Source organism: Sorex araneus, chromosome 5 (genome assembly GCF_027595985.1).
Source record: "Sorex araneus isolate mSorAra2 chromosome 5, mSorAra2.pri, whole genome shotgun sequence".
Classification (NCBI taxonomy): Eukaryota; Metazoa; Chordata; class Mammalia; order Eulipotyphla; family Soricidae; genus Sorex; species Sorex araneus.
The window spans coordinates 118550139-118573871 of NC_073306.1; the positions used below are offsets into that span (position 1 = coordinate 118550139).

Below are 23733 nucleotides of genomic sequence, written 5' to 3' on the forward strand. Positions count from 1 at the left end.
GGGGGGTGGAGTGATAGCACAGCAGGTAGGGCATTTGACTTGCATGAAGCTGACCGGGGTTTGATCCCCGGCATCCCATATGGTCCCCCAAGCACCGCCAGGAGTAATTCCTGAGTGCAAATCCAGGAGTAACCCCTGAGCATCGCTGGGTGTGACCCAAAAAAAAAAAAAAAGATGGTGGAGGGGGCTGGAGAGATAGTACAGCAGGCAGGGTGTTTGTCATACAACCGACCTGGCACTTCATATAGTCCCCTTGAGTCCACCAGGAGTGATCCCGGAACACGGAGCCAGGAGTAAGTCCTGGCTTACAAAAAACCCTCTAAGACCGAGAGGTCCCTGCAGGAGTTCGGACTAGGCTGGGGCAGATTTTTATCTTGTTTTATTTAGGGATGGGGTTTGGGGGCTACTTGTGGTGGTGCTCAGGGGTCACTCGTGACAAGTCAGGGACCCTATGCTGTGTAAGGGACCAAACCAGGAGTTGCCACATGCAAAGCAAGTGTCTTAACCCCTGTACCGTTTCCCCAGCCCTTGGGACTGGATTTTAATCACCAGCATGAAGCTCTGGCTGAGCTCATTCTCCGTCATGGGTGGAACAGAGGAGAGAGCAGTTGTCAGAACTGCCCCTGTGAAGGTAGCTCCTCTGAGAGTGCCTGAGGGCCTCAGTCCCAGCCTCTCCCAGGCCAGGGGGAGCATTGGCAGCCTAGAGTATGGGGTTTGCAGAATCCTGAGGTTTTTTTTTTTTTTTTTTTTGCTTTTTGGGTCACACCCAGCGGATGCTCAGGGGTTACTCCTGGCTCTGCACTCAGGAATTGCTCCTGGCAGTGCTTGGGGGACCATATGGGATGCCGGGGATCGAACCCAGGTCGGCCGAGTGCAAGGCAGACGCCCTACCCACTGTGCTATTGCTCTGGCCCAGAATCCTGAGGTTTTAATGGAAGTTTCCAGGTCAGTTCTGGAAGGCAGCTCAGTGGGGCCGGACAGAGAGCTCGGTGGGCCTTGTGCATTGCAGGCAGGACAACCCCCAGGCTCTAGCCTGGAACTCAGATATGCTTAGTCTGACAGATAAGGAAATGTAAGCTGAACGTGGCACTGAGACTTGTTTGAAGTCACAGCAAATTCAGGGCATTCGGAATGGCTGCAGCTCCTGCAGATAAGAGCAGAGAGGGTCGAGGTAAGAATCAGTTCCAAATCCTGGTTCTAGTTTTTCACTTTCTTTTCTTCAGGCCGTATATCACAGTGCTGAGGCTGTCATTCCTGCTAGGTGCTCTGGGGCCCAGGCCTGTTGGGGCTCAAACCCCAGGGGCTCACTTCCCTGGCCCTGCTGTGTCCATTTTTAAACTTTGTGGCTTTGGAAGTCACTTAGGCTGAGTCCGTTCCCTCCGCTGTAAAGTGGGAATCGTCAGACGCCTTTAAAGCGTGGAAGCACTTTCCTGGCACTCTGTTCCAAATGTCAGCTTGTACTCCGGCAGCGGTCAAGGCCAGTTCTCAACGACTGTTTGTTGAGCGCACTATTGAACAGGGATCCTCCTACTTCCAGAGACATTGAGAGCCTCAGTTTCCCTGCGGATTCAGGGACCAATCCCTGTCCCATAGAAACGTGAATTAAGTTGTGTAAACGGTCCAGTAGGGAGCGTGTCTCTAAGTCAATGTTTATTCAGCCCACAGCAGTTCCTCTTCAAATCCTACACGCAAAAAATCAGCATAACCAACTTACACTCCCAGGAGACCCCCCCCCCCGCCCCAACAAACCCTCCTCTCCTGGCCCCCGCCGCCCTGGGACCAGGGAAGGGGAATGTCTCCCACTATCACGCCTCCCGAGCTGAGAAAAAAATAATGGAGTGGGGAAGCAGAAAGTGCATGAGAGGCGGCGAGACAGAAAAGGAAGAGGGCAGAGGGCGGTGGGGGAGCCGGGAGCTGCACAAACCGGCTGTGATGCGGGGGGGAGGGGGCGGGGAAGGTCCTGGTGGGGGCACTTGGACTGGGGCGCGCCGGCGAAAGGATGCTGGGCGGTGGGCGGTGGGCAGCGGGCAAGGGCGCTGGGCGGTGACGGGCGAGGGCAGGAGCTGCGGGCCGTGCAGGGAGCAGGGCACGGCCGTCCTCCAGCAGAGGCCTGGGGGGCACCTCCGGAGGGTCAGGGTGGGCTCCACGGTGCCAGCTCGAGCCGGCCGCCTCCGAGAGCCGGAGCCGGGCGCCGGGGCGGGGAGGGGGACCCGCCGCCCGCGATTGGCTGCCGCGCCGGCGGCCGGTGACGCGGCGGGCGGGCCCCTTTGTGACGTCACAATCAGCTGTTCGAACGCTCGAATTTGTGCCGAGCGCCCAGCGGCTGCGTCTGCACAGGCTCAGAGCGGCGCGGGCGAGCGCCGCAGCCCCGCGCCTCCGCCCGCCCGCGCGCAGCCGTGCCCCCCGCCGCCCGCCCGCCCGGCCCCGCGATGTGGCTCGGGCAGTGACCCGCCGCCGAGCCCGGGACGTCCCCGCCGCCAACTACCTCAGCGCCCCCCGCCCCGAGGTGAGTGCCCACCCGCGGGGCTCGGGGAGCCTCGGGACACGCCCCGCGCCCCCCGCGCCCGGGTCTTTGTCTCTCGCCGCCGGCCGCCGCGGCGGCTGCGTCCCCGGCCCCGGATTGGCTACCGCGCCGCCGGTAGACCTTGACGTCTCCCGATTTGCATATGACATTGAGACGTCACCAAGGCCGGCACCGCCCCCCCAACCCCCCGGACTCGGGGCGCTTGTCCTCCGTTGACCCGGTGGGCGCTAGGTCAAGACTTGGTGGCCCCTAGCTTGGGAGGCTGAAAGGCGGCGGGGCCTTTGGCCCAGTTTTCCTGGGCCAGTCCAGGGTCGGGGCGCGAGCCTCTGACCCCCGGCTTTCTCGATATTTGAGGGGGATCCTCAGAAGTTCTGGGGTGACCGGCTCGGGAGCGCCAGGTCGTTGGGGGCCGCGTGAGATGGTGGTGGAACCCCCCTTTCCCCCTGGCTCCAGCCTCTGCACCCTCGGGACGAACATAACAACATCCTCCTAATCCCAAACGGGCGTGCAGCGCCTTAGCTGACGTCACTCCCAGCGCCCGAACCTGGGGTCTTTGACATTTCACAAAGGGGGAAACTGAGGTCCAGAGAGGGGAAGTGGCTCCCTGGAGATCACGCCGCCAGTTAAGAGTCCTGCCCGCTGAGTGACAGATACATTATCTGTGGGCACTCACCGAACCGGAGCTGGGAACTATCAACTAGTTGATTACACATCCTGCCTGCTGCTCAGCGCAGTCCCCATTTCACCAGGCCCAGGGGGATCCTGGATCATTTCCCAGAAGGTCCCTGGATGGAGATCCCCTTTTGTGGCCTTGAGCCTCACTCTGTATCTGGGAGTTGCCGAACCCAATAAAATAGATGCCTCCCAGCTGTTTTGACCAGGTGAGTCATTGGCTGCCAAAGGGTATCTCCAGGGCTGATTTTGGGGTGGGAATGGGGGATGCCCGTTGCCTCTCTCTGGCCTCTGGGAGGTCCCAGAGGCCCAGAGTGGTCAGCGAGGAGGCCAGTGACCTGGCTGATGGTCCGTGGTGACACCACTTGTGTTGCCACTCTCCTCAGGGCAGGAAAGCTTCTGGCTTTCCAAGCGGATGAAATTGAAGAGGCGGGACCGGGAGTCTCATCCTAGCCTGGGCTTGGCTAAGGGACGGGCTTGGGCAGCGGTGCGTGCGTGCGTGGGGCTGGCTCTGAAAACATGCTGGGCACAGCTGTTGTGATTAAAGGGACGAGTTCTCCCGAGCAGAGCTGGGAATGTGAGAACCAGGAAGCTGGCAGGACTGGGAAAGAAAATCCGGGAGGCTCCTGCAGTGGTCAGGAGAGGGGGCGGGCACTGTTTGGCTGGTGCTGTTGTCATTCCTGGCTCTGTCGTGGATTCAATGTGTGACCTCAGGCAGGGAGCGCCCCCCCACTGAGCCTCCCTTCCCTCAATCTGGTTGTAATTTGATGAGGCCCAGAGCAGGCTTCCAGGACACAGTGGGTGCTCTGGAAAATGCCTGATGGATCTTGGGGCCCGCCACCACCCAACTCTTTGCTAGCCAGGCAGAGGCTCTGGCAAGGCCTGGGTCTGAGCCCCCTCTCTCCCCTGTCTTTAATACATTCTTGGGGGACTGTTTGCGGAGCTTCCCTGCATTCACACCCGAGGGGCTGGATGCTCTGCCACTGTTTACACAACATGTTTAGACTTAGAATCATCTGCTTGTCGGGCTGGTTGAATTGGATGGTCCCAGACCCAGCTGGGCTTTCCTTCTCCAAGGACAAGGCTGGGTTCTTGGAAAGGTGTAGCTCATCAAGGACTTGATCTTCCCTTCTAATAGGAGGGGCCAAACTTTCTGGATTTTTGTGAACTGAGTCACTAACTCTGTGGGCTACACAGATGGGCTGGGATCTGTGGCTCGTGCTGGGCACTGGTTGGAGGTGGCACCATCTTTCATCACCCCTGGAGATCTCCCACCAAGGAGGGGGCTGGCACTCAGAGAGGACTCTTCTCGCCAGTTTCCGCCCCCTTCATCCCCCCCCCCCCCCCCCCGCCACTGCTCACCATGGGATTGCAAAGTGTGGAACACAAACATGGTCTGGGAGTAGGAAACGTTGCTGAGAATATCTAGATATCAGAAATATCTAGATGGCTTAGCACAAGGAATAGATGCTTCCAGGAACTGAGGAACGGTGCTGCCCCAGGGACTTCTGCAGGAAGTGCGGAAACATTCATTCCCCAAGGAAGGGGCTCAGTAGCAAAACTATTGGCCATCTGTAGGGAACAGAGGTGGAGGGACACCTGGGGGCCAGCAGTCTCTAGCTGCTGCCCTCTAGTCTTGAGGTCGGTGAGGTGGGCGGAGGGGCACGGCCACTTCCTGGATGTTTCTATCCCCAGGAGCAGAGGGTCTCCCTCATCATCCAGGGGAGAACTGACTAGGGTTACAGGTCCTGCGGGTGCTCAGGCTTACGGCTCCTGCAGTCTTAGAGCTGACCTGCTGCGTCCTATGGCCGGGCAATCTGATCTTTCCCTCCTACTCAGGGATCCCATCCTTGAGCTGGAGCTTGAGGGTTAGCGGGTGAGGGGGCAGGGCCTGTGGGGATAGGCTCTTTGAACCTCATCTGCCAGACAGCTGAGACCGGGTATAGTAGGGTGTTTGTGTGGTTTCTTGGCGCCAGCACTTTCTGAGCCACACAGGCTTAAGTATGTTCCGTTATTTTTTTCTTCTTTTGCTTGCTTGGTTTTTTGTGTTTTTTTTTTTGCTTTTTTTGAGTCACACCTGGCAATGCTCAGGGGTTACTCCTGGCTCATACACTCAGGAATTACTCCCGGCGGTGCTCGGGGGACCATATGGGATGCTGGGAATCGAACCCAGGTTGGCCAGGTGCAAGGCAAATGCCTGACCCGCTGTGCTATCACTCCAGCCCCTTGGTTTTGTTTTTTGAGCTACACCCCGTGGGTAATTTGGGCTACTCTAGACTTGCTGCTTGGGGATGGGGCTGGGGGTGCGCCCAGAGGTGCTGGAGACCATGCAGTTGAACTGTCTCCTACTGAACTATCTCCCAGCTGCTGATAACGGTTTTTAATCTTTGGGTTCAAGGACGGCTACTTAGGAAATCATGGCAAAACCCCAGAAAAAATGCACATGGACCACGGCCACCCAATAAATGTCTAATTCAATTGAAAATTTAGAAAAGGTAGAGCAGGGGCCGGAGCGATAGCACAGCGGGTAGGGCATTTGCCTTGCACGAGGCCGACCCGGGTTCGATCCCCGGCATCCCATATGGTCCCCCAAGCACCACCAGGGGTAATTCCTGAGTGCAAAGCCAGGAGTAACCCCTGAGCATTGCTGGGTGTGACCCAAAAAGCAAAAAAAAAAATACTTCTATTAATTATATATTAACTTTACGTAAAACTATGAACCCTAAAAAAAAAAAAAAAAAGAAAAGGTAGAGCATACATGAGACCCTGGGCTTGATCCCTGGTGCCACACACACACACACACACACACACACACACACACACACACACACACACACACAAAGTAAAAGAATGTTCTATCCAGCTAAGGAGTATAGCGTTAATGAGTATTGTTTTTTTCTATCTATACATGGGTTCAAATTCTACTCACTGTCTCACTGTAAACTTTTGGGTCTGAGCTTCAGTTTCTTTAAGCTGTAAGAGGAGTGTAATTCTCCCCACCTTCTAGGCCTGTAAGGATTCCATGAGGTGGATTATGTAGGTAAAGTGCTTAATAGAAGAGCCTGACACATTAATGCTTGTTATTAAGAGGATGAAAATTAATGCTATGTTGGACCATTTCTTCCTTGTCTGGAGAAATTTCTGCGTATTCTTTAAGATCTAATTTGGATGGTGAATCTTGTGGAGACTTTTCTGAAAGAGTTTGGGCATATGTAAGCCTTATTTTGGGGGCGAAGGGGGTAATCACTTGTTTTGTGTGTTTCTAAACCTTGTTTTATTTTGGGGTTACACCTGTGGTACTCAGGGCTTATTCCTGGCTCTGTACCCAGCTTGGGGGAATCAAATCAAACCTAGGTCAGTCATGTGCAAAGCAAGTATATTACCAGTTCACTGTACTATATCTCTGGCCCCTTCAACCTTTTTTTTTTTTTTAACTTTGGCCCCTTTCAGACTTTATCTTTTTCCTGTCACCCTACTTTTTGATTGACTGATCCCCTACTCTCCTGCCCTGAATTTCCATGTACACAATTTTCACCTGTGGTCCTTTGGAATATCTGGGGCCCCTCTGGGGGCCATAGGGCCCCAGTTGAGAAATGCTTCCCTAGAGTATTCCCGGTAACATTAACTTCAGCTAGTCTATTTGTTGAATGTTTACTTTGTGCCCAGATTTTAAGGCTTTTCAAAGTACATTTCATGCTTGTAAGGGCTCAGAGGAGGGTACTAATATTTCCTTTTCACAGATGAGAACATTAAGGCATAGATAAAATGAACGGCATCCAAAGGTTACATAAAATATAGAAAAGCCTGAATTGATAAGCAGCAAGTGCACACCACAGAACTTCCCTACACAGCCCTGTCCTGGTGTGGGGGCTGGGAGGAGGGTGGTACCCCAGCAGGAATACCCCAGGTGGCTGACACCTCTCTACGCCTCCCAGGTTTCTGCACTGCCATAGGGCGCCCCCCTGAGGCCGCTTCACTCTCCCACCATGTTCCAGCGCTTCACCAGTTTCTTCTTCAGCACCCCTCCACCCCCGGAGGACGCCGAGTGCCCGCGCGCCTTCGTGTCCCAGGAGGATGAAGTGGACGGCTGGCTCATCATTGACCTGCCGGGTGAGGCCGGAGTCGGGGCCAGGGCACTGCAAGGGCAGGTGGCCGAGCAGCGGGGCGGGGAGGAGCTGCTAGGGGGTTGGGGGAGCCCCCTCCACGTCGCCTGGGCCTGGCAAACTGGGCCGACGCAGTGTCACTGGCGGTGGGTCTGGGCTCCATCCCCAGTAAATCCCGGTTGTCCCGGGGCGGCTTGGGGCTCGCGCCTCTCGTGCTCTAAAGCCAGGTGTTGACTTCTGTCCCGTGGGTGCCCCGTGGGTGCCCCGTGGGTGCGGCAGGCCGGGCAGCGGCTCTGACTAACGATGCCCTTTCTCTTCCCGCCCCCCTGTGTGTGTGTGTGTGTGTGTGTGTGTGTGGTGTGTGTCTCTCCCCGCTGCGCCCCCTCCTCCGCCTGGCTTCCCCGCCCGTGCCCCCCGTAGACAGCTACGCAGCTCCCCCCAGCCCCGGGGCCGCCCCTGCCCCCGCGGGCCGCCCTCCGCCCGCGCCCTCCTTGATGGACGAGAGCTGGTTTGTTACCCCGCCCGCCTGTTTTACTGCAGAGGGGCCTGGACTCGGGCCCGCCCGCCTCCAGAGCAGCCCCCTGGAGGACCTCCTCATCGAGCACCCCAGCATGTCTGTTTACGTCACCGGCAGCACCATAGTGTTGGAGCCGGGGCCCCCCTCCCCGCGCCCGGACGCTGCCCTGCCTGAAGGCGACCTTAGCGAGGGGTGAGCGGACCGGGGCACAGCCTGGAGAGCAGTCGAGGGGAGGAGCCGCAGCCGGCCGAGGGCCCTGGGGGCGGGGCCTCAAGGCTGGGGCGGGGCTTTCGGGGCGAGGGCGTGGTCTCCTCGGGGCGGGCCTACGAGGTTTCAGAGGCTAGAGAAGTGTTTGGAGGTTGGAAAAACGTATCCGGAAGGTTCTGAGGGTGGGGCTTCTGGAGGCTTGTGCTGTAGGCTACAGCCCGATTGGAGGCTAGAACCTTCGCTGTGGTCTAGTTTACCATTTTAAGGGGCTAGAACCCGGAGGCATCTCCAGGTTGTCTTCGAACAAGGAACAGAGACTGAGCTATGTTGGACAAGGGTTCGCACCGGGCACGGGTGGGAGGCTCCTCCCTCCACCCCACCTCTCAATCCAGCTCTCTTCGTCCCTCCAGGGAGTTGGTGCCTGCTCGCCGTGAGCCCCGGGCCTTGCACCACGCCGCCGCCGCTCCTCTGCCAGCGCGGGCCGCGCTGCTGGAGAAGGCGGGCCAGGCGCGGCGGCTGCAGCGGGCCCGGCAGCGGGCCGAGCGCCACGCGCTGAGCGCCAAGGTGGTACAACGGCAGAACCGCGCCCGCGAGAGCCGTCCGCGCCGGCCAAAGCACCAAGGCAGCTTCGTCTACCAGCCGTGCCAGCGTCAGTTCAACTATTGAGCTCCGTTGGCTGCGTCCCAAGCCCCTGGCCAACTCCCAACCCCCCCTGCCCCCCCCAACCCCTCTGCTGCAGCTACTGTGCCGTGCGAGGGGTCCCCGAGACCTCCTCCTGGTCAGGATCTCTCCAGTGTGTGAGGTGGGGTGCTAGCTCTCCTCACCTCCTCCCGCTTCCTGTGCTGATCCTCTAATCCGCCTGATTCCCTTCCTCCTGCACCCCCACTCCCTGGCCCAGCCTCACCCTGACCTTCCCCTTCATCCTTGCTCTTCAGCCCTCTACCTCTGGCCACTCCTATTCTTTGTATCTTCCTGTTCCAGGCCTGGCTCATCTCCCAACTCACAAGCCTCACCCTCTCTCATATTTGGCACTACATTCACTCTTGCTCCCTTACTCATTCCCAGTAATTCCTTCCCAAATGGGGGTGGGGAGGGCCCCCCTGAGACTCTTTCCCCTCTCATGGGGTTGGTAGGACGCCTTGGAGTTTGCTTCGGTCTGGAAAGGTCAAGTATGTGGAAGGGGGCTGTGAAATGTGAGTTCGAGGGAGAGGCTGGAGGGGATCTCAAGAGGCAGTCTGTTGGAGCCGAATGGAGTCAGGATAGGTTGAGAACGGCAGGGGAACAGGGCACTGTGGGAGCTGGCCCAGTGCTTGCTCAGAGAGGCCATGCCCTGTTTGCAGACCCGAGCCTCAAGTCTGCCCTCACCTCCGTTCCTAGAATCCCACCTCCCAAAGCTCTTCCCGAAATCTGCCTTCTGCATGCTACTGAGTCTGAAAGGGCTTCGTCTTGCCACCCTAAACCACGTCACCCAGAAATAGAGGCCGGGCAAGGCCCTGCCATCCTGGCCATCTGTTTCAATGCCCAAGGTGCTAGAATTCAGGAGCTAAGGAGAGATGCAGGCCAGAGGACTTCCAGGCGGCGGCGCAAGGGCACACCCCAGAGGAAGAGCGCTCGGGGAGTGTGGCTGGAGGGGACAGCTGCAGGGTGAAGCCATCCTAGGAGACACAGCTCAGCCTTCGTCTTGCCTCTGGTCTTGTCCTTCACCCCCTGCCCACTATGGCTAACCAACACTCCTGGGTAGGAGGCCACGGGCCCTTTCCCACCCCTCAAGTCTCCCTCCAGATTCAGGGCCTTCAGGGGGCCTCTCCTCATTTTTTCTCCAGTTTAGGCTGCTGGGGAGAAACTGGTGCCCTAGGGTTCCCCTCCCCCTTTCTTCCAGTTACCTGGAGGAGGAAGCCTGAATCCCTGGGTGAGGCGGGGGTGGGGAGCGGGGCAGCCAGCTTTCCCCTTCTTGGGGTGGGATTGACTTTTGGGCTCAGACACCAGCAAAAGCTTCTTGGGACACCCCGAGTTGCTTCCCTGTCCTCTAACTGTCCTTTTCTAGAGTGTGCTCTTTCCTCTTTGAAACTTGGAGGGTTTCCCGTTACCTACTAACACAGGTCTCCCGCTTTACCGGTCTCAGATTCCCGGGCCTCACAGCCATGCTGAGGCCTGGGGAAAACCAAATCCCATGAAGGTCAAGACGACTGCGCCATCACCTTAAGAGCCCAGAGCCTGGGGTGAAGGTTCAGGGGAAGGGGGGGGTAGCCCCATGTATGCTGGGATGGGGACAGAGGAAGCTCTGCTGGGGTCTCCTCTCCCAGAGAACCAGCTGAATTCACATGAAAAACAGTCAAAGTCCCCTCACAAGTCCTCCTGGACTGCTGTACTCGACAGCCTTGTTCCTTTCTGTCCCCAAGGCTGTCCCTTCAATTAGGACCTAGTCACTTTTACTCTTCCAGCAACCCCCTTGGCCACTTCTTAGCTAGCATAGGGTCTTCAGCATTTCCAAGAGCTGAAACTCCCTCCAGCTCTTCCTGCCTACTCCTTCGCTGCCAGCTGGGGTTCAGGCTCAGTCCTGGGCAGCACCCGTGATGACCTGGTCGGGGGAGAGTGACAGGGAATTTGGCTAAAATTTCAAAAGAACCCCTCTTAACCCATATTCCTGGAGACTAGTATAGGTTCTAGAACTCTCCAACCTCATCCTCTGGCTGGTTGCAAGGCTCATATTTTGTATTTTCCTATAGATTCTGTAGCATCTGCGTGTGGCAATATTTTAATTGTATAGATTTCTAAGAACCAACACTACTCAGTCTCTTGCTAGTCTGATTCCTGAAGCATCAGACTTTATCATACTGTATTGACTGTGTATGTGCCTTTCACCTTGAGCATGCTTCAGGAATTTTATTTTAAACCACAGAACTTGAATACATGAGGGAACCAGAAATCACGAAGTCCTATGCAACCTTAGACAGGAGGAGGTTAGAGAGTCTGTCTGGACTGATGTTTTCAGAAACCCTGGAGAAGTTTGTTCCAGTTTGTATTAATGTCAATACATTACCAGCACTTTGCCAAAACTGAGTATGTCAGAGGGACCCATTTCTAGAGTGAGTCCCAATTACATCTAAGGGTGATTCTAGTTATTTCCCAGTAAGTCTGAGTGCTCTGGTGTCATTTTTTTGCCTTTGCCAGTCTTGCCCTAGCACAGGGTACCATGTGTGTATGAGTGAAGTATGCTGTTTTTGAGTATGCCTGCTCCCTAGCCCTGCCCGGAACCCTGGTCGATTTGCTCTGACCCATAATGTCTTAGATGCAACAAAGACCCATCTGGAGCTCTTGGATGCCTCCTCAGATCCATGTGGCTTACTTAGTGCAGACACACAATAGCCCCTTTATATCTACCCTCTTGCCCTGCTACTTAGTTCCAAATGGAACCAACAAGTTGAGTGCGTCCCTCTTGGGTGTTTTGTGTTGAGACTGGCTGAAATGAGACTGACTGACCATGTCATGACATGTCGACAGACTCAAGGACACAACCACCTCGACCCGGTCATGTGGCATGCCTGTGAACATGTGTAACAGGATTCTGATTGTTAGACTGTAATGTATTCCTCTATGGGAGAAAAAAAATTAATATAAAGAAAAACAAATAAAAATCTATTTAAAGCACACTATGCTTACTGTTTGAGTTGAGCTAAAGTGGGAAAAATACTTTGCGATTGCAAGCACAGTGTTGGCATAAGGTATTATTATTAGGTTGGCTTTGGGTTCCAGTTGTGTGTATCATGCAGAAAAGGAAGAGGGGAGATAAGCTTGCTGGGAACAGAGCCAGTGTTGGGTCTGACTCATACGTTAACTACTTCTAGAGAACGGTTAAGATGCAAGACACATATATATTAAGATGAGAATACACACGAGAGAATCACCAACTCATCCCTTTGGTCTCAGGCTCTGGGTGAGGCAAGGGCATGGGGCCCAGTAGTGAGAAAAGGGATACACTGTGTTGAGCTGTAGAGACAAAGCAGAAGGCTGAGGCCCGGAAAGACAGGATAGGGATTCCAAACATCAGATTCCCTTGATGGTAGCAGCTCGGGTGGGGGCAAAAGCAGCTGGGTTGGAGACTACAAATTTGGAGATAAGACTTGAGCCAGGAAAGAGAACCTGGGCATGCTGATAAGTGACCCATAAGCCAGCTGCAGCTGGGTAAGAGAGGAGAGAGAAAAGAGGGGCCAGAGATACAGTGGTCACCTTTGAAGCGTGCAACACAAATGTCTTCTTTGGGCGCAGCCTCATCAGCACAGAACTAGACTCTGGGAGGAAAGCCGACCTCAGGCAGGGCTAGATTCCTGATGCTGTTAGAACCCTGGCCAGTCTGGGAAGCTCCTCAGTGAAGGAGCACGCCACATGTGGTCCAGAAGTAAAGGCTTGAGGTGGAGGGAGAAAGAGCCATCTGGGCTGCTAATGGCCTTTTGTCCCTATGAAATCCCAGAAGGTCTTGGACTATATCTCAGCTCACAGTTTCAACCAAGAGAAATTAGGTCAACATTTATCAGAATGTGGAGTACAGTGCTAAAAATGGCCTTGTTCTAGAGCCACGCATGAGAAAAGTGAGCAGGTGGGCACATTACCCTCAGCTTGCCAGGTGGGCATCTTGGGTGCAAGGATCAGACAGGGTTCTCAGTCACAAAGAAAGGTGTTTCTACTCATTTAGGTCCAAATAAAGAGCTCACTTAAAGATTCCTTACTAAAGTTACAATATCATGCATTTATGTTCTAGAACAATGACATTTATTGAACACATTCAATATTTCACATTGTAGAAACCCTTAGATTCTCTTTATTCACTGGTCCATTTCTACAACAAATACATCCAAAACACTATATAATAAAATTATTTACATATCCAAATGAGAAGATTCCTTTTGCCCACACTACTGCTATTCACACACAGTACTTCCACGGCACAATTTATCATTAGAAGATCTAAAAATGCTCACCCTGTACACTAGGCTGCATAGGAAATGTGAAAACTAATAGTTATATTAGCTTCTCAATACATGGCAACATTTTATAAACTTGAACTTCATCTTGCAACACAAAAGGGTTCAACTCTGCTTTTCCCATTGCACTTTATGAAACAGGTTGCAAGGCCTAGGAAAGGGGCCGTATTATTAAAATGAGTAACTGTACAGAATGGATTTTAAAAAGTCACAGCTCAAAATTGCTTTTTGTAAAATTCACACACATTTACAAGTATCAAGTTGCTGTCCAGCTCTTTCACTTGGATTTTCTTCGCTTGGATTGCACAGCACTGGTTAGGTCTGTAGGGAGAAAGGAAAAACACATTCAGTGGAGAAAGTTCTCTAACATGGGGCCTTTCAGGTCATCTGCAAGAACTCAGTAGCCTAAATGGACCCTGAATCTACAGGCTTCAAAAGGGGGGCACCCAGTGTGGAGAGGGCTCAGGCTTCAGGGGAAGAGGAGAGAGTCCTGCACACTTAGGGTATAGCAACTGGGGAATCTGGTACAGGTGGTGGGAGATGCAGGATACGTAACTGCAAGAAAGGGACAGCATGTGGGGAATGGCTACAGCTCATGATTAACCCTGCAGTGTCCATCACCAGCTTCCACCATCCAACAAAATGACAGATAGACTGACTGGGCTTCAGTGAGAAACCAACCAGCAATGGATACAAGCAAGTGGCTAAACTGTGCCGAGGTCCCACCCTGAGCATCCCAAATCCCCCAGTGCCTCTAATCCCTTCAGTGCTATCATAGTTTTGTAGTAAGGAATTCTTTTTGCCACAACAGAGTTAATATCTCCTTGGTCGACGTCTACTGTGTCCAGCAAGGTGTATCAAAGCTGTGGATGTATAAACACATGGAATCAACTTAGAACAAGTCACAGCCTGCAATGAGCCTGAAAGATCTTGAGAACTTCATGCAAGAAATGGGAACAGTGGGGCTGGAGTGATAGCACAACAGGTAGGGCGTTTGCCTTGCATGCGGCCGACCTGGGTTCGATTCCCAGCATCCCATATGGTTCCCTGAGCACCACCAGTAGTAATTCCTGAGTGCAGAGCCAGGAATAACCCTTGTGCTTCGCCAGGGATGACCCCCAAAAAAGCAAAAAAAAAAAAAAAAAAAATGAAATGGGAACAGTGATTTAGATGCAGGATAACAATGCCTTAAGGGGGAACGGGTATGTTTCAGTCCCCTTAATTCCTCTTCAACTTATATTTCACATTTAAACCTTGTTTTTCAAAAATTTTCCTACACATAGTTCTTCTATAGCACAGTAAGAAATAGCTAAAGCTCTCCAAATGTAAACATTTCTTGAAAGTCTCACACCGATCTTTCAAATTCACTCTCATAGGGCCAAAGAGATAGTGCGCGGGTAGGGTGATTGCCTTGCACTTGCCAACTGGGGTTCAGTTCCTGTATCCTCATCCCATATGATCCCTGAGACCCACCAGGAGTGATTCCTGAGAGCAGAGCCAGGAATAACTCCTAAGCACTGCCAGGTGTGGCTTAAAAAAAAACAAAATTAAAAACAAAATCCACTCTCATATCTCATGCTGTTCCATACTAGATATTTTGGTTTCAGTATGAAAACAATGTTTTAAAATTACTTTTTTATCAAAGAAAAAGTGTTTTGATCTAACAATCGTAAGATGAATCAAATACATTCATTTTTGAAAACTATGCTAAACGCTTTTCCCCCCAGTGCTGAGGTGTGAAACAGGTTATACATGTAAGGCAAATGCATCTGCTGTACCACATTCCTAGCTCTTAGGTTGAACTTCCCAAAGCTCATTTTACCTTCAGAGTTGTAGGAAAATTTTCTTCTCTCATTGATGTAATACTTAAGAACCCAGAGTCAATTATAAAAGCAAAAATCCAAATATTTTACTGTTCTGTAAGCAATAGTAACTGCCAACAAGTGAAGTTTAGGTAATGTTTCAAAAGGTGATGTGCACTATTTGGGGACTTCAGTTAGTGAAATTTTGCATGGAAAACCATGAGTAATCAATGGCATTGATTTTGTCAAAATCAATCTCATTAGTCTTTTGCAAATCATAAGACAGTTAATCTGGGCCAGGATCACATCATGGTTTGGAAGCCCGCCCCACATACTAGAGGAAAAGACAGTTGGGATGGAGAAGGAACTACTAAGTAAATGATGACTTGGAGGGATCACCCAGGATGGGAGAAGTGTGCTGAAAGTAGATCAAGGCCCAAACATCATGGCCTCTTAGTATTTGTACTGCAAATCATAATGCCCAAAATTAGAGAGTAAGAAGAACTGTACCTGCCACAGAAGCAGGGAGTAAGATGGGGTGGGGGTGGCGGGTGGGACACTGGAAACAATGGGGGTGGAAAATGTGCACAGGTGGAGGGGTGGGTGCTCAAGCATTGTATGACTGAAATGTAATCTTGCAAGTTTATAGCTGTATCTCACAGTGATCCAGTAAAACTTATTAAAAAATAAAACATGCAAATGCTGTGATAACAAAAAAGAAGATAGTTAATCTGACAGGATATCAATGTTATTTTAATCCCATGGAAATAAAGTCCTACAGAGCCCGCAACTCCCCATAGTTAAATCTTTATGTCCAACTCTTGTTTGTTTTTGTGCCACACCTGGTGGTGGTCACGCTTACTCCTGGTTCTGTGTTCAGGGATCACTTCTTGTACGAGATGCCAGGGACTGAATTGGGGTCAGCTGTGTGCAAGGCAAAAGCCATGCACTGTACTATCTCTCCAGTCCTTTTATGTCTAAGTCTTTTATTTTTAAAATTTTCTTTATGGGACACACCTGGCAATGCTCAGGGATTACTTTTGCCTCTGAACTCAGGAGTCACTCCTGGTGGTGTTCAGGGGACGATATGGGGTGCTGGGGATCAGACCTGTGTCTGCCACATGTAAGAAAGACTCCCTACTGGTTGCATTATGGCTCCGGCCCCCGCTTCATTTCTAATTCTTATGCTTCATTTTCACTGTAGCAAATCTGTCCTCTGCAGTTAAAAAAATAAAGTATTTTATCTTGACTGAGCTTTCCTTTTTTTTTTCACTTGTTTTTTTTTTCCTCAGAAAAATCTGTTATGTCAACTCTAGAAGCTTCTCTTTTGTTGTGCTATAAAGAATCAAGTGATGTACTCAAGGGACAAAGAAAGGCAGTGGTAGGAACTGGCAACCCTTGTTCCCCTTACTCCTTCCTCGCTTGTTCCCAAAGCAACCAATAAGTTGGCAAGCTGCATCTGTTTCTGAGGAGGGATCAATGAGTGGAGCTAGAAGTAAACAAGGACTTTATACTAGAAATGGCAAAAGTAAGTCTTAGGGGCCAGAGATTGTAGCTCAGCAGAACATTTGCCTTGCATGTGTGAGGCCCTGGGTTCATTTGGCAAGAAGAAAATAATCTTTTATTTATTAGTGTTTATTTTATACTTCTATGAAGAAAAACAAAAAATCTCAACTTATTTAAAGTCTCTGGTCACCTTCCCTGGATAAATCTAGCCAATCTGGGTTATACAACAAATCATATGTGGTGTCTAAGTTTGAAGAGAAAATATCGGGCACAGGGGCTGGAGCAATAGCACAGTGGGTAGGGCGTTTTGCCTTGCACTCGGCCGACCCGAGTTCGATTCCCAGCATCCCATATGGTCCCCTGAGCACTGCCAGGAGTAATTCCTGAGTGTAGAGCCAGGAGTAACCCCTGTGCATAGCCAGGTGTGACCCAAAAAGCAAAAAAAAAAAAAAAGAAAAGAAAAGAAAAGAAAAGAAAAAAGAAAATATCGGGCACATGGCTGACCTAGGTTTGGTCCCCAGCATCCCATATGGTCCCTTGAGCTCATCAGGAGTGATTCCTGAGCACACAGCCAGGGGTAATGCCTAAGCACAGCCAGGTGTGGCGCCAAAACAAAAAAGAAAAAAAACGTTATGTCAACTCTGGAAGTTTCTTCTTTGTTATGATGTAAAGGACCAAGAGATATACCCAAGGGGCAAAGAATGGCAGTAGTGGGGAAGAATTTTTTTTTAAAACTTTTAATTGAATCACTGTGAAATAGACCCTTACAAAGCTGCTCATGATTGGATTTCAGACCACACAGTATTCCAGCACCATCCCTCCACCAGTGTACATTTCCCAGTACCAGTATCCCCAGGTTCCCTCCCATCACCCCACCCTGCCTCCTTCTTTGGCAGTCCAGATTCTCCCCTCCTCCCTGCCTCCCCCGTCTCCTCCCTCTCCTTCCCTCCCCCCCTCTCTTTTGGGGCATTGTGGCTTGCGATATTAATACTAAAAGGTTAGCAAGAATATCCTTCTATCTATATGTATTTTTAAATTATATACCACAAATGAATGCAGTCATTCTATATGTGTTGGGGACAGATTTTTTTTTTTTTTTTTTTGCTTTTTGGGTCACACCCAGTGATGCTCAGGGATTAGTCCTGGCTCTGCACTCAGGAATTACTCCTGGCGGTGCTCAGAGGACCATACGGGATGCTGGGAATTGGACCATATGGGATACTGGGAGTTGGCCGCGTGCAAGGCAAACGCCCTACCCACTGTGCTATATCGCTCAGCCCCATGTTGGGGACAGATTTTGTATTCAATTTTTATTCTCTCTCCAAAGCTAGGTTTACTAGCTTTAAGGAACTGTGGGAAGTCACAACGGCTATTTATCTTTTGCTGGTGGCCTTCCAGTAGTTCTTTTCTTTTTTTTGCTTTTTGGGTCACACCCGGCGATGCACAGGGATCACTCCTGGCTCATGCACTCAGGAATCACCCCTGGCGGTGCTCAGGGGACCATATGGGATGCTGGGATTCGAACCCGGGTCGGCCGCATGCAAGGCAAACGCCCTACCCGCTGTGCTATCGCTCCAGCCCCGGCCTTCCAGTAGTTCTTTCAGGATTGGTTTAGTTGTTGCAAACACTGCCAGCTTTTGTTTTTCTGAAAAGGTTCTTATCCCTCCCTTAAGTCTAAATGATAGCTTTTGCAGGGTAGTGGACTCTAGGCAGGAAGTTTTTTTCATTCAGTATGCATACCATTAATCATTTTTGCACATAATAGCTAAGATATGGAATCAACTTAGGTGTCCAATGACAGATGAATAGATTATTAAGCTGTGGTATATATACACCATAGAATACCATGCAGATGCAAGGAATGATGAAATCATGCAACTCACTGCAATCTGGTTGGAACTGGAAGATATCATATTGAGTGAAGTGAGCCAGAAGAAGAAAGACAACCACAGGATGATTCCACTTATCAGTGGTACACAGAACACTGGATGAGGGACTATAATGTACTATCAGGGGATGCCTAGATTACTCTTAACTCCAGAACTTAGGGAGAAGGACAGAGAAATAAAGAAATGAAGGGGAGAAGGAAGAAGATGCGAATGGGAAATAATGGGGGAACAGGAGTCAGGACTTTGGTTATACCGACTCATATAGGCGAGCTGGATAGGTAGATATCCAAAGTACAGACCCAACAACACTGAAAACATAAGATCTAAGCTACAACCATCTAACTTTGTAATGTGTCTGTCAAGGTGGCAGGAAAGATAGAGTATGGGAACACTGGTAGAGGGAAGGTGACACTGATGGTGGGAATAGTGTTGAAATATATGCCTAAGAATCAACTATAAATAACTTTGTAAATCACACTTCTTTAAATAAAAAATTATTCAAAAAAAATTCAAGTTTACAAATTGTTGTCTTCACAGATAGGCAGCTTATTTAATTTTGTTATTTATTTATTTATTTATTTATTTATTGGTCACACCCAGTGGTGCCAAGGACTTACTTCTGACTCTGTAATCAGAGATCACTCCTGGTGGGCTTGGGGGACCATATGGGGTGCTGGGGATCGAACCCAAGCTGGATGTATGCAAAGCAAACGCCCTATCTGCTATACTATTATTGCTCTGGCCAAGAAATAGTTTAACGACATATAGTAAAGTCACATACTCCTGGTTCCATGCTTAAAGATCACATACACTGTGCTGGGGGCCATGTGGTGTTAGGGACTGCAACCAGCCTCTGAGTGTAAAGCATGCACTCCAGCCCAATGAGTTATCTCCCCAGTGTAATTTTTTTTTGAGGGGGGTGGGGGACCTTGGGCCACACTCATCTATGTTCAAGGGCTTACTCTGGGCTCTGTGCTCAGGGATCACTTCTGGAAGTGCTTAGGGGATCAAGTATGCACTGATTCTAGGCACCTGACCAGGATACCAGCTCTTGCCTAATCAGATATATTCAAGTTAGGCACATTTTCAGACAGGAGGAGGCATCATGCTTTCTCTAAGATCTGGATCTTTGCACATGCTGTACCTTTCACCTGGAATACTCTATATTTAACTCCCCTGACTTGGATAATGACTCTTTATTCTTCAAGTTTCATTCTTTTCTCTAGAAAGACTTCTCTGACTTTGGAAGCGAACACAATATCCCAGAAATCTGCTTCAATAAATTGTAATTAAAAAAAATTGTCTTTGAGCCATACCTGGTAGTATCTGGGGGACCATGCAGTACAGGGGGCAGAACTTGGGGTTCCTGCAGGCTAAGCATGCACTCAATCATTGAATTCTTTCTCTTTGGCCCCAGTACCACATAATTTTGCTATTGAGGCATTTAACATTAAAACAGCATATAAGTCTGTTTTTCTAGGTAGAAAAAAATGAACGGATGGAAGACAGATGCTTTTTGTTATTATATCCTTAGAGTCTAGAATGTAGTAAGTACTGAATTAGTTATTAACAATATTTTCTGACTGTATACCTTTCTATATAAGATCAGAAATCTATCAAAGATTTTGGTGAGGGGTTGGAGTGATAGTACAGTGGATTTGCCTTGCACATGGCTAAGCCATGTTTGATCCCCGGCATCCCATATGGTCTCCCCAGCACCGCCAGGAGTAATTCCTGAGTGCAGAGCCAGGAGTAACCCCTGAACATCGCTGGGTGTGACCCAAAAAGCAAAAAAAAAGAAAGATTTTGGTGAATAAAACTAGGTATGATCTTTAATATAGTATATATATCATCTATCACATATGTAGACAAAGTAACAACTGTAGTATTGTGATTTCTCATAGCAGAGACACAACTGAGTCACAATAAGGAGGACAAGTAGCAAATGAATGTGAAGGAAGGAAGGAAGAAAGGGAGGGAGGGAGGGAGGGGGAAGAAGGAAGGAAGGAAGGAAGGAAGGAAGGAAGGAAGGAAGGAAGGAAGGAAGGAAGGAAGGAAGGAAGGAAAGGAGGGAGGAAGGGAGGAAGGGAGGGAGGGTGGGAGAGAGGAAGGAAGGAAGGAAGGAAGGAAGGAAGGAAGGAAGGAAGGAAGGAAGGAAGGAAGGAAGGAAGGAAGGGAGGAAGGGAGGAAGGGAGGAAGGGAGGAAGGAAGGGAGGAAGGGAGGAAGGGAGGAAGGGAGGGTGGGAGAGAGGAAGGAAGGAAGGAAGGAAGGAAGGAAGGAAGGAAGGAAGGAAGGAAGGAAGGAAGGAAGGAAGGAAGGAAGGAAGGAAGGAAGGAAGGAAGGAAGGAAGGAAGGAAGGAAGGAAGGAAGGAAGGAAGGAAGGAAGGAAGGAAGGAAGGAAGGAAGGAAGGAAGGAAGGAAGGAAGCCGCTCCTGCCTGCACACAACCGTGATGACAGGGATGAGAATGGCATGTTCGGAGTTGCTGAGGCTGGGAGATGGGACCAGAGAGCCAAAGGGCTAGAGTTCAGGCTTTCAAAGCGAGAGGCCTAACTTGGATTTCCCGCACCATACAGTCCCAATCACTGCTGGAAGAGACCCCCGAGCAAGGGGGTCTCTTCCAGCCAGGAGCAGACCCTGAACAGCAGCAGCACTGGCCCCCAAACTAACAAAACAAAAGGATGTACCTGCAATTGTTTAAGACCTTTAGAGCACTGGACTAGATATACAAACACAAGAAGTCACCTGTGAAAGGTTAGAACTATAGAAGGGGACATGAATGAGATTAATTAGGAAGAAAATACAAGCTGATCAGAAAAGGTGACTCAGGAGGTCTAAGGAAGGTCCGTATCTAAAGGCTGTACAGCAGCTGAGAAGCAACAGCCAGAGGAGCCAGAAAACTCTGAGAATGGGAAGTCACAGAAGCACAGGGTAGTTACTCAAAAGAGGCCACTGGAAATAGGAGGTTCTTGAGAAAGTCAGAGACAGAGGGAACAAGGTGCTGGACTCAGGCGAAGGCTGCTTTGGAACGGGAGGAGCAAAGAAGGACTCTGGTAGATTTGTCTGGACTAGATAAAAAGAGATGAAGAAGTTAACTTTGTCTTTGAAAAACAAAGTGAGTTTACTGAGAGGGGAGAAAGCACGTACCAGTGGCTTAAAGCACACAGGAAAATGAACTGACCACAGGAACAAAAAGTGTCTGGGCCATATCGACAGCCTGTGCTGATCACCAATCAGTCTGTTAAGTGCTTTGTTTCCAACAGGACTTGCTGTTCTTGTCACACACACACACACACACACACACACACACACACACACACACACACACAGACACAGACACAGACACACACACACACACACACACAGATACACACACACACCCCCCGTAGAAGTTTAAGAAACCTGATAGAGTAACTTTAAAAGAAACAGAGAAAAATGGGGGCTGGAGTGATAACGAAGTGGGTAAGGCGTTTGCATTACACACGGCCAACCCGGGTTCGATTCCCAGCACCCCATATGGTCCCCTGAGCACCACCAGGGGTAATTCCTGAGTGCAAAGTCAGGAGTGACCCCTGTGCATCGCTGGGTGTGACCCAAAAAACCAAAAAAAAAAAAAAAAAAGAAACAGAGGAAAGAGGAAGGCCTGTTCTATTTCACTCACAAAGAGCCCGCACACCCCACAGCTAACCTTTAGTAGAGCTGGAGGCTGAAGCAGGCCGAGAGGATCGCTTACGATGTCCATTTTCCACACTTTCAGAAGCCACAGCTGGCTCTTCAGTTCGGGAGTTTCTTCGGCTTGGGGTTTTGGACTTTTCAATGATCTCTTTGGGCTCACTGCTGACAGAGGGAAGCACAGGTTTCCAAGGAGGTAAGGGAATCAGGTCACACAATTTTAATCTTAAAACAGGAGATTTGAGCCCAATTAGTTCCTACATTACTGATAATTAGTTATTTTATTTTATTTTGGGGCTGTACCATAGAGATGCTCAGGGAGACCAGGTGGTACCAGGGACAGAACTAGATTGGTCACATGCAAGGCAGGCATCTCAACCCCTGTACTATTTCTCCAGTTCCAAATAAATAGTTTGAGTACTAATAATATACCCAGTGACAAACAATCTTCTTCATACTAGTACAGAAGACTTAAATGCTTAATAGTAGTAGCACTGTAGCTCTGTCGTCCTGTTGTTCATCGATTTGCTTGAGTGGGCACCAGTAACGTCTCCACTGTGAGACTTGTTGTTACTGTTTTTTGCATATTGAATACGCCACGGGTAGCTTGCCAGGCTCTGCTGTGCGGGCAGGATACTCTCAGTAGCTTGCTGGGCTCTCCGAGAGGGGTGGAGGAATCGAATCCAGGTCGGCTGTGTGCAAGGCAAATGCCCTACCCGCTGTGCTATCCTGACGAACCATGTTACAGAGGTTACTTAATGACACAAATGTTCATAGTATACTATGAAAAAAAATTACTAACGTTAGAAATAATATATTCCCATTTTTATTATTATATAAGTCATATATGATCACACATAAATGTATGTATACAATGTTCTGTGTTAAGTGATACAGTGAAAAATGTGTGCACATACATGCATATACACAGATGCAAAGTATTTACACATGTTTAGAAGGATTAAAATATATACAACACATATTGCTGTAGGAATATTTGCTGTAAGAATAATGGTTCATGGGTAATTTTCCTCTTATTGTTGGGGTGGGGTAAGGCTGAGTCACAAACAGCTTTGCCTAGAGCTTACTCCTGGCTCTGTGCTCAGAAGTCACTCCTGGTGGTGCTTGGGAGAATCTAAGTGATGCTGGGGGTCAAACCTAGACATCCCATATGCAAAGCATATGCTCAGACTGTTGAGCACTCTCTGATCCCTGATCTGATTTTCTAGCTTTCTTTAATAAACATTACTTTCCACAGTCCCAAAAATTTAAGATAGATCTGCCAGGTGTAACCTTGGTTCTTTCTAAGCACTGCTAGGCATGGCCCCAACAATGAGAAAAAAATTAAAATGAATTCATTTGAAAAAGAAAAACACTGCTCCTGAGCACTCACTATTGAATTTGTACAGCATCTTGTTCCTTCTACTAGCCTGTGTGCTTCTGCAGGGTGAACCAGGCATAGCCTCTCTACCAACCATGCCTGCTCCTTGTCTGTTCATTCCTGCCAAAGGACTGCCACGCTGCTAGTGGCACTATAGTTAGAAATTTGGTTACACGATTCACTAATCTTTTTTTTTTTTTTTTTGCTTTTTGGGTCACACCCAGCTATGCTCAGGGGTTACTCCTGGCTTTGCACTCAGGAATTACTCCTGGCGGTGCTTGGGGGACCATATGGGATGCCGGGGATCGAACCCGGGTCGGCCGCGTGCAAGGCAAACGCCCTACCCTCTGTGCTATTGCTCCAGCCCCTAAACTTATCTTTTAAAAACCCTTTGGAGGGGTCAAAGTATAAAGGACATTTACCTTCCACGGGGTCAACTTGGGCTCGATCTCTGGCACCCATGTGGTCCCCTGAGTTCTGC

The 23733-nt window shown here is 49.9% G+C and overlaps 2 protein-coding genes across 9 annotated transcripts in view; one reads left to right on the forward strand and one right to left on the reverse strand.

The window, feature by feature from the left end:
• Positions 1 to 2349: 2349 nt before the first annotated feature.
• Positions 2350 to 11673, forward strand: TP53INP2 (tumor protein p53 inducible nuclear protein 2). 2 transcript variants are annotated; one of them, XM_055139174.1, is made up of 4 exons: positions 2350 to 2506; positions 7132 to 7306; positions 7720 to 8008; positions 8434 to 11673. In XM_055139174.1, exons 2-4 carry the CDS (start codon positions 7183 to 7185, stop codon positions 8687 to 8689), a joined length of 669 nt encoding a protein of 222 aa, XP_054995149.1. In that variant the 5' UTR covers positions 2350 to 2506; positions 7132 to 7182; the 3' UTR covers positions 8690 to 11673. The 2 variants fall into 2 exon arrangements, with proteins under 2 accessions (XP_054995149.1, XP_054995150.1); XM_055139175.1 differs by lacking the exon at positions 2350 to 2506 and adding an exon at positions 3074 to 3405.
• Positions 11674 to 12809: 1136 nt separating this feature from the next.
• Positions 12810 to 23733, reverse strand: part of NCOA6 (nuclear receptor coactivator 6) — a 90165-nt gene continuing 79241 nt past the window's right edge. For 6 of the 7 annotated variants that reach the window (XM_055139168.1, XM_055139172.1, XM_055139171.1 and 3 more), the window contains 2 exons: positions 21888 to 22036; positions 12810 to 13323 (listed from right to left, as the gene is read on the reverse strand). In XM_055139168.1, the coding sequence (XP_054995143.1) occupies positions 13280 to 13323; positions 21888 to 22036 (193 nt within the window). In that variant the 3' untranslated portion in view covers positions 12810 to 13279. The remainder of the gene's footprint in view (positions 13324 to 21887; positions 22037 to 23733) is intronic. The other variant, XM_055139170.1, reaches the window with a different exon arrangement.